Raw genomic sequence first — 22325 nt, forward strand, 5'->3', positions numbered from 1 at the left:
AGGCAATTAAGATGAAACTTTTATAAAATTAATATTTGCCAGCAAGGTTAATATTTAATGGGCCATACCATATAGCCCAGTAAAATACAAGGTTTTGGATTTATGATAAAAATTAAGAGAATTATGTCACAAATTAAAATGGAGGTGGTGTGATTATGTAGTAGAAAGGAATGAATTATATTCTAAAAAGATGCGATCCTTCATTCGAAAGGATATTACCTTTTGGAAAGATATATAATGAGAGTCAAATTTGTTTGGAGAAGCAAGAGACATATTCAGATATTCGACATCTTTTATAAGAAATAAAATATTTATTTTAAGGAGGAATAAGGAGCAACATTATGACTTTGTAATATAAATTTCATTATTTTATTTTTATGATAAAATAAAATGTCTTTTGTTTATTTTTAAATGGCATGGAGATTTAAATCACAAATGAATCGTCCTTTGTAATTATTTTTTGGAATTCTGTATACAATTTAAATATCAGATAAGTGGACATGGTCATTTAGCATTTTAAATTTAATTATTATAGATATTGTGAAATATTAAATTGTTTTTGTATCTGTGTCCAATTGTCTCCCTACTAGAGGAGTTAAAGCTCAATTTGGACTAATTTAAAATTGCATAAATATTTGATTTGTTGCATCTTGATTATTTAATTGGTGGCAGTCTAAGTGCATAAAAACTTTATGAAGTTGTACGTGAAAACTCACTGAAGTTGACTCTATTGCTCGGATGAGTAGAAGCACTGGTCTTTCTATTATTCAAGTCAAAAAATCTATATATTCCTTCTCCAAGCATCAAATCCATTATTAAAACCTTATACAAAACATTCAATTATTTCAAGTATTCAGCATTCAGTTTCAGTTTCATCAAGTTCAAAGACTTTGCCAGCCAAAGAACTCACAAAGCTTTAATTCGCTTTAGAAAAACTCTGAACCAAGTGATTAGGTTCGAGAAGAAGGTCTACCCGCCGAGCTGTAGCAGAGCTTAAAGTGTAGGGGAATCAAGGTGATTCTCGTTCATTGGCCAAAACTGATTGCGGACTCCTATAGAAGTGGCAGGCTCTTGGATTTCCAATCTGCTACTGGGGAGAGTTGCTCACAATAAGTTCTGTGCAGTTACCCAAAGTTTCAGATTTCATAAGACCAGAATTAGAAAGGACTTATATTAGTTTGTTTAGAAGCGCACTCTACTAGAAGTGAGAACTCGGAAGATCAATACATTCCTCGAAAGAGGTGGCGACTCTATTCAATAAAGTTTTAGTTGGTAGCTCTGCTGAGGGAAAAGACTCAGAAGGAAATGATTTCATTACCTAACATGGACACTATGTACTATGATCAGGAAACAGATCTATGTTACACCATGGAGGAAGTAGACATACACCCCCTGGATGTATTTTTCAATTTGGAAAGATATAAAGGTGAGACATCTTCACATTTTTTTTATAATGATGGTGGATATTTTTTGGGAAGTACCTTCAGACATCATGCCTTCACGCAAGGAATTGATAAGAAAGTTTCGTGAGTTGGGAATGTTGCCAAAAAATCCGGATTTGATGCTTCTCTTCCAAATATTGGATGAAGGTCCAGGTTATATATCTCCTTTGGATGCATATTTGAATTTAGAAAAGCAAGAAGATGAATCTGCAACACAATTCTTTATGAGGATGTTTAATGCTTATCAAGTAATACCTTCAGAATACAGACATCCATCATCTAATCTTCTCAACAAGATGCGGGAATCAGGTCTCTTATATGATCATCAGTTTCTTAACTTTCTCAAACTTATGGATAATGAACTGGTTGCAGAGGAAAATGAATGTGAGACTGAAGTAACGAGTCAAATGAAGTTTCAGATTCAAATGGAGATGCAAATTTTGAACATTCTAAAGGAGAATCAGTCCATGATGTTACTTATATGCCTACAGGTGACAGTGAACATGAAAACGAGGAAGAGGATTCTCTAAGTGTGGAGGAGATTTCAGCCTTTTTAGATCTAGAATATCATAAGCATGTGGATTCTGGATTATGAGCAAATTTATATGTGATTCTAGAATTGAAATGCATTGGATGGATCATCCGTAAGGAGTGTCTCTAGTGCAATTTTTATTTCCAGCACAATCTGTAAACGTATCTATTTCTATTTGCATTAGGGTTTAAAATATTATTAAGTTGTTTCCTTTATAATTATTTTTATTAATTTCTATAAACATTTTAATATTCGGATAAGTGGAATCGGTCATTATTGCATTTTAAACTTGATAAACATAGATATTGTGAAATATTTAATTGTTTATGAATTTATGTCTAGTTTGTCTCTATATCAAAGGAGTTAAAGCGCATTCTAGACTAGTTTAAAATTGTGTTTGTATAATTGATTCGTTGTGTCTAAATTGTTAATATATTTATAGTTTAAATATAATGAACTTTATAAAGTTGTACGTTTCAACTCATAAAATTGACTCTGACTGCCCATTTAATTAAGCACTGGTCTTTATATTACTCTTGATTCATAATCCATATGCTAGCAATTGTTTCATTTCTTTCCTTTGAGGAATTAATATATTCATTTGTTGCATTAATCTATAATTATTCTTTATTTAGAATATTATCACATTTATACAATCATTTACTTTAACTCTCATGAATCACAAGGTTGAAGTTTTCTATAACACTTGTCGTTTTGGGAAACTTTCAATACATTCGCGTTCTAATCAATTTTCTATAAGCGTCTTGGATCTAAGTGTTTTGTCCAGGATCAGGTACACCCGCCTTGGTTTTGAAGAGCCAGAAGCGCAAGGGATTTGGATCGCATCAATAAACCACGTCAAGTTGGCCTTAACTGGTTGGATATACCAGCATCGAGCAGGCAAGGCTCGTCGGATTCCAATCTATGGTTTTAAGAACCAACAAAAGTATCAATCCAATTTTGATAACCAATTATCAATGTCAACTTTTCCTTCCAACTTTGGGATATTAAAATTCACCTGTACTTTGAAAGAGGTATTTCCATGGAATGGTGCTACTAACCCGAATGGTTGCTGGTTCTGTAAAATTTGTGAAAACTAACTCATCATCTTTTCTCATTGCCTAGCTAGCCTCTTCCAACATCCTCTTAACAATATCTAATGAATTATTTGGCATTTTTGGTTCTATGCATCTCAAAGGAGGGTATTTAGACAAATCTTGTGTGTCCAATCCTAATCTTCAATAGGAAGTTATTGTGTGAATTTACATACAGAAGCGTTCCCACTCTAATACCACTGATCTGATTTAAGAAATGGGCTGCAACAACACTATTTGGTGTGAGTCAAAAACGTGTGATATTAATCTTCAATTTGGAAAAACTTGTAAAAATTTGAAAGAGTTATTTGCAAACCAAAAGCCCTCTTATTGTTCGAAATTGTAAGAATATATACAAATCATGGAAGATTAAAAGTCACAACCATAAAAAATTGAAATGAACATGTGGCTATAATTAAACAACAAAATTTATCTAAAACTTTTTAAAACTAGTTATTTATTTACCCCAACTTGTCAAGGTCATAACTTTTGACCTAGTGCTCAAAATTCAAAATTATCTGCACCGTTGAAAAGAAGAACTCAAAATCTAGTTCTAGTCCCTTAAACAAAGAGCCTTCAGCTGCCCAATTTCAAAGACCGATGAAAGTCTCAACTTCAAATTTTGCCCAAAGGACCTTTGAAAATGCCATTTACTAGGACCTAGAAATATCTAATAAAAATTTGTGAATTTTTAAATTTTTTGATTGATTTCAGTTTGATGTCCCTGGACACCATGGATCATGGTCTTACCAGAACAAAGAGCTACTCTGGAGATAAATATTTTATTCTTTTCATTGATGATTAGTCTAGAATGATGTGGGTTCCATTTTTGAAAGAGAAACAAATTCAAAATCTTTAGAGCTATGGTAGAGATAGAGACAAAATTGAAGTTCAAATGTTTGAGATCGGAAATTTATGTTTGGAGAATGTATTGCTTACTGTAAGGAACATGGGATAAGGAGACCGATATCATCCTCTTGAACCCCTCACCGAGATGAGATTGCAAAGTGAATGAAGAGAACTATCCTCAATAGAGCAAGGACTATGATGTTGGAAGGAAAAGTGCCTCAGATGTACTGGAGAAAAGCAGTTCGTACAATAGTTTGCAAATTGAACAGAGTTGAAATCAAGTATGGAACCGGTAAGACTCCATATGAACTGTGCTATGGTCATGTCCCTAAATACTTTAGAATTTTTAAAGTAAATGCTACACTAAAGGAGATGAAGACATAGGTAAGTTTGATCCTGGAAGTGATGAAAGAATCTTTCTTGGGTATTCAAAAAGAGAAAAGCCTACAGATGCTATAGCAATAGATTGAAGATTTTTTTTGAAAGTGCTAATGTCAAAGAAGATCAAAGCTATTAGATACAAGACAGTTTTTGCAATTATGAAGCAAACAATGAAGAAGAGAATTGGATTGTGGTTGCTCAGAATCAGAATCAGAATGAACAAGTTGAGGAAGATGGTAATGACAATGAGGTTGATACACAAAAATCTACTACAAAGGGAAGTCAGAAGACTCCAAGGAATGTAAAGTTGATTCATGCAGAAAATCAAATTATTGGTGATAAAAATCACGGAGTTACGACTAGAGGAAGGATCACTAGGAGTGGATTTTTTTAACCTCTCAAGTTGAACATAGCAATGTTGGTGAAGCATGCAAAGATGAAAGTTGGATTAAAGCTATGAAAGAAGAATTGGATCAGATTGAAAAGAATAGGACATGGATTTTAGTTTCCAAGCCTAAAGATAAAATGGTAATTGGAACTAAATGGGTTTTTCAAAATAAGATGAATGAAGATGGTTTGCTAATAAGGAACAAAGCAAGACAAATTTGTAAAGGGTATTAAAAGAATGAAGTTAATAGATTTTGAGGAGACCTTTTCCCCTATTGCTAGAATTGACGTAGTTAGAATGTTTCTTGCATATGCTACTTACAAAAATTTCAAAGTATATCAGATGTATGTCAGGTCAGCATTTTCGAATGGTGATCTAGAAGAGGAAGTTTCTATTGAACAACCGAATGGTTTTCCTTTGACCGGTCAAAATGATTTGGTTTTCCAATTGAAAAAAGCTTTATATGGATTGAAACAAGCCCCAAGAGATTTTGGTATGCAAGGTTAGATAAAAAAATTATTGAGACTTGGTTTTAGCAAAGGAACTACAGATAGTAATTTATACTTAAAGATTGACACTGATAATATCTTGATTGTTGAAGTATTTGTGGATGATATCATTTTTGTGCAAATGACAAGATCAACAAGGATTCTTCTGTTGAGATGCAGAAAGAACTTGAGATGTCTATGATAGGTGAGCTGAAATGTTTTCTTGATTTGCAAATTATACAGTCTAAGACAAGAATTATTATACCAGTCTAAATAAGAGATGGAGAATTATCATATCACAATCTAAATAAGAGATGGAGAATTATTATATCACAATGCCATTTGACATAGCTTGTTAGTTATGCTGACTTCATATTGTAGAGTAGGCTCTGGTGTCGAGACTGATTCAATCAAAGCTCAACCAAATAGGCAAAAAACATTTGACCTTATAGCCTATCTTTTTCATTTCCTTAAGATTATTGGTAACATAATTAATTTGCTTCCATATAAATTTTAAAGAAAAAAAATAAAACTATACAACTTGTGTTGGTTAGATATATTTAAAATTGTAAAAATAAGAATTTTTTACAGCTACCTTTCCTCCAAATATACATTTTAATCTATCTTTTATAGTGCAAAGTAACTTAGAGTAACTTTCAAATAATAAAATAACACGTTCTCTTTCAATTGTAATCCATTCTTTGAATGCATTATCTCAAATGTATAAATAATCAAGAAACATGTTCATAGTCGATATATATAGTCATAATATATTTCAGTTTATCCAATTCCATTTATTTAAGAAAGTGAATATCCTGATCACCCTATTTTGCATGCATCAAGCTGTTGTTGAACTTACATTCTGTTTACAAATGTGCCAAGAAACAATATACACAAACTGCAAAGGTATGAATAACTACCTTATTTAAAATGACAGCATGCATATGCCATTTTGTAAAAGTTGAAACATTAATGTTTGATGTTTGCACCTCCTATATTGTATAGCTCAAGCAAATAAAAATTTTAAGAGGTTGAATATTTTGGTTACCAACCTGGCAACGCATGTGTGTGTTTTGAGCTCCAATATACTCCTTCACCATTCTGCCACTTCCTACTTCCCAAAGCTTTACAGTAGAATCCTTACCACACGAAAGTACATATCTGACCATCCAAAATGTAAACATAGGATATTATGTTTTGCATAAATGAAATAGGATTATGCTTCCACTTGTTAAGGATTCGTGAATCATAAGGAAAATACAACCAAAAAAGGCAAGCACGAAATGCTCAGATGACTAAAATTAGCATGTAAAAACAAGAAACTCTGGAGGAAACTCCATGCAATGCATCAGAGACACTAGAATCAAAAAAGGCCAAATGAGAAGAATTCACATTTCACTTAGAACTGAAGAAGCAGTTTTTAAGACATTTTCATTTACTTTGAACTTGGAAACAGAAATTGATTGTAGATGGGAATAAAGCACATACAAAATACAAAAGACATACAAATACAGATATTACGTAATTACTTATCCAAGTGTGCCATTTCCTAAACCCTAAGATAATTCAGATAGAAAATTACAAATACTTGACATAAGGTAAATAAACCTCAAAACAACAATGAAATAGCCTGAGGTTTTACCATTTTTTTGGTGATGTCTACCTCAAACTGTAGGAACTGGCCATTTTTTCATCAGAAAAAGTAAACTCAAAATGGGTATTTAGCATCATTTTTTCTAAGTTCATCCAATGCCCCTAGCAGAATCGGCTAATTAGGAATGTAAATGGGTGCTGAAAACAGAATGGACAAGATTTTTTTATTAAAAATGATAATATCATATGTTAATAATGTAATAACAGTATTTGATATTTGTTTTACAATAGAATGCCAAATCTAAAACAAAAACATACAAATCTGATAACCAGCTGAAGTAGAGGCTGAAATCCACAAATATTAAAAATGAAATACATTTTTTATTATATTATGTAGCTTCTAGAAAATAATTTGAATGTTTATATAATATTAAACTAAGTTGCCAGTTCTGGTTCTTGGACAGTTCGGGTTTGAGGTTCGGGTTTGTGGGTTCAATCAAAAAATTTGGGGCATTGGGTCTTCCATTCAAAGACATAAAAATAAAAAATATAGATGTAGATGCAGCAGTAATTAAGTCCATAAAGCATCATTATGCTAATAGTCAAATAACATAGAACAACAGACCACCATATTAATAGCCAAAACTCGACTATCATGATATATATTAAGATTTTACTTTAAATAACATAGCAACACGTCAAAATACACCACCATATTAATGTTATATTTCAACAATAATAATGTCAACTAGCAAGTGTCAACAAGCAGCCATCACTGATCAAATATCATATGGGTGATCAAAAGTATCATCCTCTCATATGTTGTGGTACATTAGAACCACAAATAGTCCCACTAGCACTAGTATTGGCAGGGTAATATCATTCTTAGCCCCATGACTACGAGGTAGCTCATGTTCATCATCAACTCCATGCGCAGCAAGGTGGGAAACTAAAGCATCTAATTTGGCATGCTCTAGAACAATATCCCAATCCTTTTTCTCCTCTTGTTTGTAGGTATTTTCTTTTTGTACGAGGAGCCACAAGTTTTAATGAAGAAAAACTAAGTCATCAGCCTTCTTAAAGTGGAGTGTAATGTGTTTTGTTGAGTGGCCAAAATATGTGCTCCAATTCCTCTCAGATGAAGATGAACTAGTAACCTATCAAGATTTTCATATTTGAAATTAGAGAGTTAATGCTTATGAACTAAATTAAAATATAAATTCATCAATGAGAATCTTAGAAGTTAAGAACTTACTTGTGAATAAATTTTGATGGGAAGAGGCTGTACGTGCTGGTATGATTCTTGATTAAAATACCACCATTAAGGATCATCAATCTATGCTTGTCACAAAGAGCTTCAAGACCACAATGGTTTACACATGCAAAACTCATGAATCAAGTCCTCACTGTAGTTTGCATGTCATGGTGAAAAAGTCTATGAAGGGCTACTTTGTACGCTTGAGCAACTTCAAGATCTCTATATGGGGCAACTTTTGTTCCAGCAAGGAATTGTTGACTATAGTACTTGGGACTCAATGCAAAGGCAAGGAGATGCAAAAGAGTAGTCAATTTGTTCCATCTCTCCAAAATGGTTTGTTATAGTTCTTTGAAGAATGTTTCTTCGAGATCTTGCTCTTTTCTATTTATGATGACCACCATGCACCTCCATTACTGCTCATTGAGAATCCCAAGCATGGACACCTAGCCAAGATTGATCCCTAAGGATCAATGCATCATATCAAGGAACCACATTCCCGAGTGCCATAACATGCCCTATCCACCATGGGTCTACCACTTCATCTACATATATCACATCCTAGGAGAGTACCCAATCATCCCATGATGTGAAAAGGGATCACCCTCAAGTTGGAAATCATGTTCGAACACATAGCTTGAGTCATCTCGTGAATCTAGTCGCATGTTATCTTTTCCAAGTGCAATGCTAGAACTAAGTGATATTCCAACATCACCTCCTATCTCAAACAATGGATTGTAATACGACTAAGCTTCCATCTCAAACAATGGGGTATTGAAGATTCCTAGCTTTGATTTTGTAGAGAAAGTGCATCACTGCTATGCACTTTGGGTCTACCTCTTCATCTGCATATACCATATCCAGTGGTTTCCTAGGAGAGTAACCAATCATCCCATGATGTGAAAAAGGACCGCCCTCAAGTTGGAAATCATGTTCCAACACATGGCTTGAGTCATCACTTGAATCTAGTACCATTTTCTCTTTTTCCACATGTAATGCTAGAACCAAGTGATATTCAAATACCACCTCCTATCTCATACAATGGGTTGTCATATGATTTAACTTCCATCTCAAACAATGGCTTATTGAAGGATTCCTAGCTTTGGTGTTGTAATGAAAGTGAATCGCTCCTATGGTAGGGATCTAAATCAGAATTATCATCTCCATCATAACTGCCTCATCGCATCCAAACTATATTATGCATCCTAACCATCAAGTTCAATGGTGTATTACAGGTCCAAATTATCAAGGTCACCATCCTCATGCTCAAGATCAGTTGCAACTAAAGATATATCAAGTTCCTTCTCAGGGACACAAACAACTCTATCAGTGCTAACCTATGTGCATGTGACATTCTCTTCCAAAATGATTGTCTCTTTATCTTCTCTCTTTTTTATGTTTGAATTTCATGACAATCTTTACAAACACCCTTTAATATCTGCATCCTTCACCAACTTGATCAACCCTTTCATTAACTCACATATGAACCTATCTAACATAGTACAAGGCAAGAGAATCCCCAAAGGAGATGTCCTAGCCTCCAGCAATTAACCACACAGTGGAATTTAAACAAAAACACAGAGATTTACATCCACAACAATGCCAATTCTCACGATAGAATCATAACGTTTTTATTCAAAATGCCCAACTATAAGGCCTTCCTAGTTATGGCCAAATACTTGCAAGACCTTGCAAGATCCAAATACCAGCTAGCCCAAACTTCAATCTAGTAGAAACTCCCAAGAAGAATCTAAACTTGTGCTCGCAAGCCATCAAGCAACCTTCTTGCTTCCCAAGCCCACACTTAGCTACCAGCTCTGCCAAACTTCGCTCCTCTCAGCTACTTTATCTTCTCCATCCTGAATTATTATGATTCTAGACTTCGCAAGACCCCCCCTAATTATACTAAACCAAGCCACAAGTCGGCCTAGCAAAATACATTAAATAAATACACCCTCAAGCCACAAGTCGGCTTGGCAACAAACATTAAATACATAAAATAACTAAATACTTAGGACAAGCCCCAAGTTTACAATGCATAGCTAATTCATATGACAACATAAGAGTATGTGCGCTTAGACATAGGTCCATGTGTCATCCAACGATCTAAATCCAAGAGCGCAAATGTCAACTCCCCCAGATCGAAGCTTGTGGAAACAATCTCTAAAGTTTGTCTAGTAAATCAGGAACACACACCTACAATCACCAAAATAGCTCCAACTCCAAGACGATTATTCCAAACCTCATGCACACTTAGGACAAGGTTGCCCAATATGTCTTGAACACACCCCCAACCGTGCAAACCATAACTCCACAAACCCAAGCTCGAAGCCCCTGCATACAAGATTATTGACTTCCCTAAGATGCTCCTCAATCACTCTTTGTTATAGACAATCTTCCACAACCCAACAAGATGGTAGGGATAACTTGTGCTCTAATACTATTGTAGCAACCACCTCCGATTTGGTGATTGCGAATGATGATTTTTTTTCTTTTGATTTTTTTCTATTTTTTCTATATTTCCAATATGAACTAAAGTAAAAAAGCGTAAAAAAATAGGAAAGGAAAGTGCAAGGATGATCTCTTGAATTTCTATTTGCACCAAATGATCAATTACATACCAATACATTTAGATATATATTTGATTGTTTTTTGAGACAGTCCCAAATTGCATGAATAACCCTAATTTTTCACAATGACCACTCTTCTAATTTCTGATCTGCAACAACATACCCTAGGTACTTCTGGTCTGCTCCTGATAATGCCTCTAAACCAGTGAATCGAGACTCGTTATGAATCGCACGAGTCAGAAAGTTAGGTCACCCCTGCCAGGTCAAAACAACCTATGACCCTAACCCTCAAAGTCATGATGACTGACTTGGCTGACTCAGCTGACTTGCCTGATTTTTAATTTTAGTATTCAAAATTTTCGTAATACATCTAAAATTTACCATTGTACTTACGTAACACGGTTACAGGGAGACCCGTCTCCCCCATAAAAGACATGGCTTGGAGATAGAGATGCGTCTCAGAGACTTTTCACATCTCCAGAGACCTCAAAAAAGGTTGGAGACTTCATGACAAAGTCTCATGAAGTCTCCCAATCTACTAATCCAAAAATTGAGGTCTCCCCGAAGTTTCCTAATAAAAATAAATGTAAAATATAATATTAAATAACTTTATGTATTTTAGCCCTCATTTTAATATTTTTGAATGCAAAAATTAAGACCAATGACAATATAAATGATTTTTTGGAGAACATGATAGCTGAAGACCTTGAGATGGTTGATCATGACCTTGTGGAGTAGATGATAGTACCATCAACATACTAGTACTAGATACATTTCCGGTTTTTGTTTACCATACTAAGTTTGTTCATTTTTGTTTTCATATTGGCAATTTAGCATCAAACTATATTTTTTTTGAATTTAAAATTTGAATATCTAATGATAATCTCAGCGATTATCAACCTGATATGATGATGACCATATGCAATATTCGGGAAACAAGTATGAGTATGAGATATAGTAATGTGATTATGTGAGTTTTGAAATATTTGACTCTATATTAACATGACATTACTATTATTATTTACTTTAGTCTTTTAATTTTACAATATTACTATTTTGTATTTAGTATTAAACTCTTTAAACTAAAAAAAAAAATTGTTGTCACCAAGTAACCCCGTCTCCTTTTTTTGAATAATTGTCGTACCGGTACTAGTACCAATACTAGAGACCTCCAAGTCTCCCCGTCTCCCAATGAACTTGTTACGTAATCAATGTATGTTTATTATGTGATCAAATTACCTTCTATTTCATGATGTTGTTGTGTCTTCAAGTTTTATTCAATAATGGGTGTATGGAATGTTCTTTAAATCCTAAAATATCTCTAGATTTCAAGAGTTTTGCCACTTTCTCAAGTCACTACCGAGTGCGAGTCAGTTCACGAGTCAACTTACCATTGTCGAGTCAGGGTCGGGTTGGGTCCGAGTCTAGGAACTATGCTCTAAATCCTACATCTATGTTAGGGTTTTCTATTAATTCTTAATTGAGGGTGCAGCTCAATTGCTAATGAGTTCCCAAGCTAATAGAAATCTAACAATGGCTTGATCTGCAAATTACTCTTGATCCTTCCCTACCAAACACTGATTTCTCTTCACCAATGGCTACAAATGGATCTTTCATGTAGTCCTATTGGTAAGAACTTGTGAGAATACCCTTGGTTGATAATTTCACACCTATAGGCACCTCATCTCCTGGAATTTTCATTCCCAAAAGTTTGAATCACTGTTGAAACCCTTGTTCCTCGAGAAGCTTCCAAACTCAACCTTTAAACATGCATCCCCAAGTTTCTTTGTTAAAACTCGCTTCAAGAGATGGATCAATTTTAACGATTTGCATAAGTATTTTTAAATAATATAACTTGCATTTGTTTTAATCAAATCACCCCTAATGTTGTCGTACAACTCCAAGGCCCTATTAATATTTTCATTTTTGTTTTATACTTTTTTTTAAACCTATGTCTCCATAAACTGGCATCCCCTTAATCACACTATATTATGACTTGATTTAATCACTTTATTAATAAAATGATAATGTTAATGGATTAATAAAAAGTAACTTAAATTAATACAAAGTTACTTTGTAAGGGTAACTTTAAGTTATTTAATTAAAATATTAAAGTTCACTATAGAGAAATCTTAATATTTTAATATTTATTTTGAATCCATTACCTGATCTCTCCAACTGAAATATGAAGATGCAGCTTGGTTCTATAGTGATATTTGAATGAAGAAGATCAACTGACAGTCTCCTCCAAAAAATAGGAGATCAACTCAAATCAACTAAAACTACTAATAAGGCCTTTTGCCATGCTCCACAACCTTTTGGGTGGTCAATAAGTCAAGTGGTAGACTCCTTAAAAATACAAACTACCTTAAAAAGTAGGAGACTAACATCCAAAATAGCTCATAAAGCCTCTTGCTCAGCTATGGGTGGCCAATGGGTGAATTGACAATGTCCTAAGAACTAGGATTCCCTCTAAAAAATAGTTTTCTAATGATGAGCTCTTGAAATACCCTATAGAACTCATCAAAGGGTCTCAAACCTCAGAAATACGTTCCCAATCCATTGTATTAGCTAGCAGAACCCAAAGATAGGCTAATCCTGCTAGTTGCATGGACACTAAGGAAGGCAAATGGGGGAATTACAAAGTGCTCGCAACATGAAGTGATAAGGAATAAACAATGAAGGACCGATTTAAAAAAGACTCGGTACACCGATGGGAAGTTTTGGTCAATTAGTACATGCAAAGGGAAGCTAGGGAGTGAGCAGTCCCAAAAGGCATGGTATGCATCATACTCAAAGTGAACCCTATGGCCTTCAATCTTATAGGGAGAATGTTGAGGTTTTTAGCACAAAATCTTGTTGAATTGTAAGACTAGCATGAGTAAAGGCACCAGAGGAATGTCGATGGTAGATACTACAATGATACAAAGGAAGGACTCATTGTGAGGAAGAAGAGTACGATACTAGCAAATGTCGCATCCTTGGCAATTAATGCCTCTATGACCAAATAAGTACTAACATACCAAAAACACTCAAGAAGAAGGAAACGCATTGGTAAGGAGATCTCTTCATCTGAGAGAGCAAAGTGAGAGGAGATGACAATCACGAGAAACTATGTAAGGCTTAAAGAGTCTAGCATGGACTCAAAGGGACAATAAAGGGCGTAGTTCGGAAGGTGAAATATCATAAACGTGAAGTGAGTTGGTGTCATGTCCCCTACTTTCATACAATGAAATTTAATAAGCAATATAATAAATCTTATAAATGACCTTTTGTTATTGAGATAATAATAAATTGATAAGATATAAAATAATATTAAATAAGGAAAACAGTAATATAAGTCTTGACTCTTGAATATATAGCTATAATATAATATAGATAGACAAATGATTTTAAAATAAATATGTTAATAATAATAATAATAAAATTGTTATTATTAATATAATAATAATAATATAATCTAACAATATAATTCATATCTTAAATATAACTAAATTTAATTATGAAATTATATTCAAGAGTTGTGTCTCATCCATTAGACATATATTGAAGAATATATATAACAAAAGAGTATAGACAAGATGGGGTGAGGGGAGAGAGATTAACCAATGGAGAAACAAACGGAATTAGGATTTAAATAAAACTATTTTTGCCGACCATTGCACGAGAACTGATAAGGAATAGGAAGTGTTCATGGAGATATCTGAAGAGTTGACATACATCAACATCAGATATGAGATTCAACAAATTTTTATAGGCAATTATCTTCTTACGACCAAATAGCGCTGAAGGTAGCATTCAGAGGTTTATTGCAGGAAAACATATAGGAAGGAATATATTGACAGAGTAATCCCACAACCAATTATAATCTCTGCAAACCATAGTAACACACAGCTGGTTAAACACAATATTTCTGATTCATAAAGGAAAACTGATAGAGGTATCTCCAATTCCAATCAGCGTGGAGAAAGAACAAAGAGATGAAAATAATATAATTGTAGTCATCATTTGAAGTGTATGCGCATATTGTATTGGTGATATATCCTTCAAACATCTTACCTAGTCAAAGAGCAATTGCACAGAATAGAGAGGACAGTAACGAATAGAGCCAAAGCCAGTGTCTGACTCTGTATGAGGAGGTTATAAAGAGTAAGTAGGGAATGAGAATTAAGGACATGGTTTCCTTTGCAGAGAAATCACTACAATCATATTTGCACAGGAAGCTATTACACTCGTTTCTGAGAAGCTATGAGAATGAGGGAGAAGGATCAGTAAGAGATTGTATGAATATAGAGAGTTCCAATTATACAGAAGAATCAGACAATATAAAATTCATTAGATACTATACATAGAATTTTATATTTGTACTCTAACAAGAATATAGGACCATTTTTAGGTAATCACTAGTAGGAGATCAATCATATCCGTTCAGAGAAATTTAGAAAGAAGTATCAAATATGGAGCAATGAATATTATATAAATATAAACATAAAATAAGGGACTCATAGGACATGGAGGACTCAAAATCCAAACATTAATCTTGAGTTATTGATTGAATTGATTAATTTCCTGGGAGGGACATTATAGTTGGAAGAGGTTGCCAGAAACCCGTCACACCTAAATGACAAACTAGATCTCGCCAACTAGGCAAGTAACCAAATTGTGCAATCTCCTTTAAGAAAAGACTCTTAAGTCTACAAACAATACCAGCAATGCATCGATAAAGTTATACGTGACAAAGAGGAAGAAAGGAACCTCCAAAATGAAGTCGCCAAAGTCTTTGAAGCAATTTGCACCATATCAAGAAATTTTGGCTTAGAGAAGAATAAAGAACGAGGGGAGGGAGCTGAAGACTTTGAGGAGAGAGTACAAAAATAGGGAAGGCAACCAAGGTGTAGAGGATGCATGCAGATGTGTAGAGAGCTCGTGTGTTGCCAAGACTGCAAGAGATGCACCAGAACATTGTTAAGAGCAAAACAGTCCAATCTGGTCATATACTACTATACACAGGATACCTACCAAGCACGAATGATAGTAAACATCTCAAAAAGGCTGAAAATCCCTAAATTCACAAGGGATGGATCAGAGGATCCTGCACACAATTGCAAAACCTACATAGACATATGGGAGGCAAGTGAACAATATGACCAAGATCCTAGTTGAAAACATTTCCCACCACACAATGGGGGATCACCATTAACTAGTACACAGACCAAGACAATGCACATAAGGGGAAATGTGGTGAACTAAAGAAAGTGTTCCAGGAAGAATTTGAATTCCTAATGGCTTGAAAAACAAGTGGTTCATCAGGTGATTTAATTCCATCTCTAAGAAGAAAAATGAAGGTAGTACCCCCGTCCTCACATGTCGACACCAAAAATTGGACATCATTAGTAATAGTAAATCATCAAGGGGAAAGGAGGCTAGTGATGATTATAGTATGGATGAGAGCAGTGATGGAGAATACAAGACCATGCAAGCTCTACAAAGGGACATGTTGAGGATGATGGAGCTTAAGGAAAAAAAGGAAAGTGCTAGGGAGGGTAAAGAGTTATGGTGCACTGATTGCAAAAGTAGGTCACACCAAGTCCACTTACCCAAAGAAATCATTTAGCAACATCTATCAAGTACTGAGACATTCAATCACAAAGTGCTCTTTGTTCAAAGGGAACATGCTACCCTGTAGACCATCCACCAAAACAACTCACAAACTCGAAAACTTGCCTAGAGGGTATTGCAGTAATCACAATATGTCAAGAAGTAAAATCCAATGCAACACAAAGGATAGACCCATGGTTCAATGCTAGATAGTACAATGAATTGGATTAGCTTACTTGGGAGTGTCAAAGCAGAAAAACTAATGGAGGCCTTCTATGCAAATAGTGTCTACCCGAGGACCATGAAGTCATCGATTGTCTAAAACAAAAAAGAGTAAATATGTTGGACATAAAGGAGCCAAATAAGGGAATATTGACGAATACTAGACTCCAAACAATGGTAGTGTAGCTTGACCCCCATATGGAAAAAGCTTAAGAAGCCAAGGCTTATATTGAAAAGAAAATGGCGGAGGAAAGAAAGACCTCAAATGATGCCACTAGGCTTCCACCCCTATCGGAGTGGGAGAAAACCATAAGAGATAGATGTTGCATGCCACAATGACTATAAAGATTTTAGAACTAAAAAGTATACCACACTTGAAGATGGTCATTTTTAATGTAATCGGTAGCAAAGTAGTCGATTAAGTACATTGCAAACTAGTAAGGAAGCCACTTGCCAACTTGGCCATAGGCTCGAAATTATTGACGATCGGTATTGGGACGAGAGCAATTATTGTAAAGAGAAGATAATTAAAAGGAAGCTTGCAATACCATTGTCATAAGAGACATAGAAGGCCCTAGGTAAGTTAACACTATAGCCACCAACCTTTCACCTATTAGAGGTTGACCAATACAGCATGATCACAGAAAAGGTTACAATTGGCACACAAAGTTTCTTTCTAGACTTTGTCATCATTTTATTAGAGCATGTTGGCGTAAATACATATTTACTACTTAAGTTTACTTAGGTTAAAGCATTATTTTATTATTTTGCATTATTTTATTATTTTATTTTGTGAGATACTTAGGAGTTTGCACACTTTTTTGAGTTGTTATGTTGACAACACAGAAGTACGCAACTCTATTTTAGCACATGTTGTCTACAACACTAGAGTTTACATCATTCATTGAGTTGTCATGTAGACAACACAGTTATTCGCACTCCCTTTCTAGCACATGTTGTCTACAACACTGATTTACGTGTTACACCCTTGTAGGCTTATCCTCTCATCATCGCACTTACTTCCGTGCTCAATGGAGGATAAACCATATCTGGTGGACATGTGCCTGGTTGTATGACTCATCATGTAGCTGATTCCGAGGCATTCTAGATGTATCTCAGAGGCCTTTATTTATAGGCACTCCTAGTGTACTCTTAACAATGCATATTGAATGAATATATCGTCATTCTGATCATACTCTCTCTTTCTGGTCTATAGTTGTGCTTGTGTTTGAGTTCTTAGTTCCTAGGTGAATTTTGCCCTTAGGCAAATTCTTACATGGTATCAAAGCTTGGAGATTTTCTCATCACATAGTCGTTCGAGACCATTGTTGCTTCAACACCTCAGCCCGAATCCGGAGTAATGCAGAAATTGGGAACGTCTAGAGCCAGATCTAACCTCACCATTGCGTCCAGAATGCTGATTCGGTGAAAATCGACTATAAACTTGGCTACCTTGGCCCAAAGTCAACCGTGAGACAAAAATGTTTTGCAAATCGGCACCCGAAGGCCCCGATTTGCAGTTTGGGTATGGTCATTTTTACATCTACAATTTAATTTTTCAAATCTGTTAATTCTCTGCTTTTTTTCGGAAAAAAATTACGCCCAGGCGAGCCAGCAGAGAAAATCTTTTTGTAGAACCGGGCTGTCAAATCCCAGCCCTGCGAAAAGTATTTTATTTGTTCGCAAGAGAAATCCCTTTTATTCCGCGAGCATCGTCCATTTTTCGACGGGCTTATTTTAATTACGACGGGCACTATATAATTTCCGGCGGATTATACCCAGCCTGCACCTCACCCTCGATTGAGGCCCAACCACAGGCGGGGCTTCCTTTTATTTAAGCAGCCGCAGACCTTTACATTTAAATAGTTCGGAAACCACACCCACGATACATGTGGGATTTTCATTTCAACATTCCGGCGCTGTCTTTTTAAAACCCCTCGGCTCTAATGACAGTGAAGGAATTTTCGTCTCCGGCAACTTGTATTGGAAACTTTTGCCCGGCAAAAGTAACTCTGACCGTTGACAGAATATTCCGGCCGTGCTTGGTAAAGTCTGGCGCCACTGCGAGTTTGAAACCCGACTCCCACTGTTTTGCCATTCTCCGACGGCCGAAAACCTTTGGCGAGCAGATAAATCCAGCACCTATCTGAAGATTCTAGCAGTTGTCAATGATTTCGGCCTGCCTTCAACATTTTCCATCAATGTTGTGCCCAAGTTCTGGTCACACCATGCATCGAGTAGTCTTTGTGACATGAGAACAGTCTTCAAACCGGAGCCCGCGCCAATAGATTAGCCACGTGGCGCCCCTACGCAGCAACACGTGGACACCTGCTTACGCCTCCACACGGCAAAACTCCAACTTGATTGCCACATAGGCCAGCGCTTTGACACGTCAACCAGTGACATGCAAACTGCCACCTGTGCCACGTCACCTAACACCTAAGCTTCCGTACAGTGCCACATAGGCCGCTGAATGGACACTGTCGTACATCCATGCAGTGTGACATGTCAGCTTTTTCCGTACAGACGCGTCAGTGTACGGATGCCCAGTCAGCAATCTGTACTGCCACGCCAGCAGGGGGCTCGATTTTTTGCTTGTCATCATTTCACGAGGTTAAATTTGATGGCCATCTGACCATCAAAAAAGGTCGTTTTCAACTGCAGCAACGGCCGTTTGACCATCAAATTTAAGCACGCAGTTTTCCTGCCAAACCCCTCTCCAGATTGCTTTTCGATTTGGCAGCCTAACTTTGCGAGCCCATAACTTGGTCATCCGGACTCTGATTCAGGTGCAATTTTTTTTAAAATTGGATAGAATTTCCTAAATTTTCCAGTGGTGGTGTTGTTTTATGATTTTGGTGCAAGGATTTTTTAGAAATTGTGTTTTTTAGCAACTGTACCTGCATAATCTTGCATTTTGCAACTTCAAGTGCTCCGTACAAGCACATCTGGTCACCATTTTAAGTTCCGTTTTTTTTGAAAGTGCGTTGTTTTTCGTCTACTTTCTAGATCTGCAGTCAAATTCTAGGGTTGTGTGGACAAAATTCTCACTTACAGAATTAGGGCATTTTTGCATTGTAAAGTATTGATTACTTTTCAGAATTGTTGTACATCTGAGCTACAGTGCTTAGTGACAGATTTGGGCCTCAAAAGGCATTTGTCAAAGCAAAGTCAGAAAGTCCACTTTGTTCATTTTGATAAGTGGCCCATTGTACACGCACTACTTATAAAGTGCCATTAGCATATTTTTCAGAGCAAAACCCTTGCCTCCTCTCGTCTTTTTCTTTTGTGATAGGTTTTTGCATGCAGGTATTCAAAGGTTTTGTGGATTTGTTTTGATCAAATCCTTCATCACGTACATAAGAATAAAGGAGTTGGGAAGCTGAAGACCACCATAAAATAAGAATCAGTTGACCATCATCAAGCTCATGATAATCCTTTCAGTGTCTATATGATAAGCAAAATGCAATAGTAAACTAAAGGTCAGGAATCACGTTAATCAGAGACCATCAAAGACAAGAAGATACGACTAAGGAAGCAGAGGTAATCACTAATGAGGAAGCAACGAACAAAAGGATAACCTCACTATCAACGCAGTCAAAGACCCATTAGTCGATTGGCAAGAAGATAAAAAGTATGAAGTACATATTTGCAATAGCGATATGGATATAATCATAAAATAAAAGAGAATAAGTGTAGTCAACTACAAAAGGCATCGCATGTAGAACAAACAAGCAATATAGATATATAATCAATAGTCAAACCCAAATGAATTCCAGTCAACAGTAATAGCCAATTCCTTTGCAAATGTCTGTAACGATGTAAGTAGAGCAATAAAAAAAGCCCATACAATATTGTGATTTATTTCTAGTGAAATAAGAAAGCTATACTAAGAAGAGACACTAGGAACTAAGTGTATTATAATAAACTATCGATAGAGAATCATTGAGGATTGACGTAGCTGTAGACACAGAGAGATTAGAAGTATGGGATACATGATAGTTGAAACTAACACACTCAATAAAGAGAATTATAAACATAAGAGAACTGATTACTCCCATAGAGATCCAGCAAATCCTTGACAGAGGACATTCATTATGAATGTCGAGTCTCTCCTAGAGAAGATTCTGAGATAAGAGGGCATTCATGAATTGAATGTCGGATTCGAAATTGAATTCAGCGGAAGAGATTTGTAGAGAATCTCTTAGAGACAATATATATTCTAGTGGTCAAACATATGCATATGTCAATGATAGAGACTTGGTAGAGGTGGGATTTCTATCGAGTAGTGTTAACCAGAGATCCCAAAGAGGCCTAAGGGAGAAGCTCTTTCTATGACAATTACGTAATTGAGACATAGTTCTCACCAAACGCTTAGGTGATTGGAGAAAGGATCTCTCCCAAAGGATTAGGATGGGTTATTCAGATTAGTATTTACTAAAATCTAATGTTGCTAATATGTTTTATATATAATTTTTCGATATTGTACTGACAAATGGTTGAAGGTTACAGCATTTGAATCTAATCAGAAAGTGGAGACTTTACACAAAACTTTCACCAAGTGTTGTGCCCTATGAAGGTTTTCCAAATGAGGTTGCAAGCAGAGTGGGTTTAACCATAGAGGAAACTTCGCAGTTAAGCGCACTCAACCTGAAGAAGTATTGGGATGGGTAACCTCTCAAAAAGTCCTAGTGCTTCACCTCTGTGAGCATCACCTAGATCCAATGCCTATAAAATGTTTCATTCGTTCTCATGAGGGATGGGTTATATGAACCACTACTCATGAAACAATGGGGTCAATGAGTTTCACTCAAAAAACTACACAATTGAATCTTGATAGCAATATCACAATTTGACTTGCTGTGGAAAATATTTCCTACGTATCATTCTCTATATATTTTAAGTTTGTAATGGTTTTTTTGGACCTTTGGTTAACATATGGTTGATATGAGAGATTATGAGTTTAATTCATGTTTCTAAGCTACAAATATGTATATATTTTTGTATTAACATACCCAAAAAGTACCCAACCCCAACTTTCATTCTCGTATTCGCATATCATACCCACATTCTGTAGTCCAATTATATTTTAGTAACTAAGATCTAAAATAATCTACGGTTGTTTGGTGTCCATTCTACACAACTAGGCAATAGGAATGTTATGCAAGTGCTAGGGTATAACAATGTATGAATATAATTTGTCCTTCAAAACCTTCTAAAAGGGGCAATTCACACCAACCACCCAAGCCTAGACTTACACCTTTACAAAGATCACAATACCTTCACAAAACTCCTAAACAACATCTTGATATGAACTCAACACTTAGATTAAGATGTGTGGTGCAATTCTTCATGATACTCCTTATGAAACCAATATCTGATTGATTCATAAGGTGAAAATGACAAACACGATTTGCAGGGGGTAAGCCATATTGTTAGGGGTCTCTATAGGTCCAATGTAACATGTCCCAACCATTAAGAAAGTCCAGGGTAGCCCTACGATAAGTGTTCCTTAAATGAGCCTCCAATTCCTAATAGTCCTAGTTATAGGGTTAAGGGAGCACAACTCCAAAACTTTCCGCTAGACCCAAAGAACTAAACACAATTCTAAGTACCCTTTATGGAGTACTACCAATCCCCAAAGCCAAGGATCTTGAAGTCTTGAGGAACAGACTACAACATAACAAAGTCAGACAGGCCTAATTGGGCAATTAGGTCACTTTACTGAAGGAAGTACTCAAAAAACTTATGGAAGGATAAAACCAAAGTTAGAATTGCACTTGGCATAATCCCAAACCACTCTGGGCTTGGTTGCAAGGCTTGACTCAACCCCAAAGGTATGATTGTCATTACTTTACCACTCTGGTCTCTGGTTGCCACATACAAATGTCGACCTCAATTCATCTAAACCAA

At 35.7% G+C, this 22325-nt stretch overlaps 1 protein-coding gene across 4 annotated transcripts in view; it reads right to left on the bottom strand.

Moving 5' to 3' along the window:
- The window catches only part of LOC149538753 (Transducin/WD40 repeat-like superfamily protein), a 222677-nt gene that overhangs the window by 40585 nt on the left and 159767 nt on the right, over positions 1-22325 (bottom strand). For all 4 annotated transcript variants that reach the window (XR_016356100.1, XM_089800076.1, XM_089800077.1 and 1 more), the window contains exon 12: positions 6227-6335. Coding sequence is in view for 3 of the 4 variants with exons in the window: in XM_089800076.1 (XP_089656202.1) it covers positions 6227-6335 (109 nt within the window). In the remaining variant the exon portion in view is untranslated. The remainder of the gene's footprint in view (positions 1-6226; positions 6336-22325) is intronic.

Source organism: Cupressus sempervirens, chromosome 9 (genome assembly GCF_028749045.1).
Source record: "Cupressus sempervirens isolate cs-2001-9-10 chromosome 9, ASM2874904v1, whole genome shotgun sequence".
Lineage (NCBI taxonomy): Eukaryota > Viridiplantae > Streptophyta > Pinopsida > Cupressales > Cupressaceae > Cupressus > Cupressus sempervirens.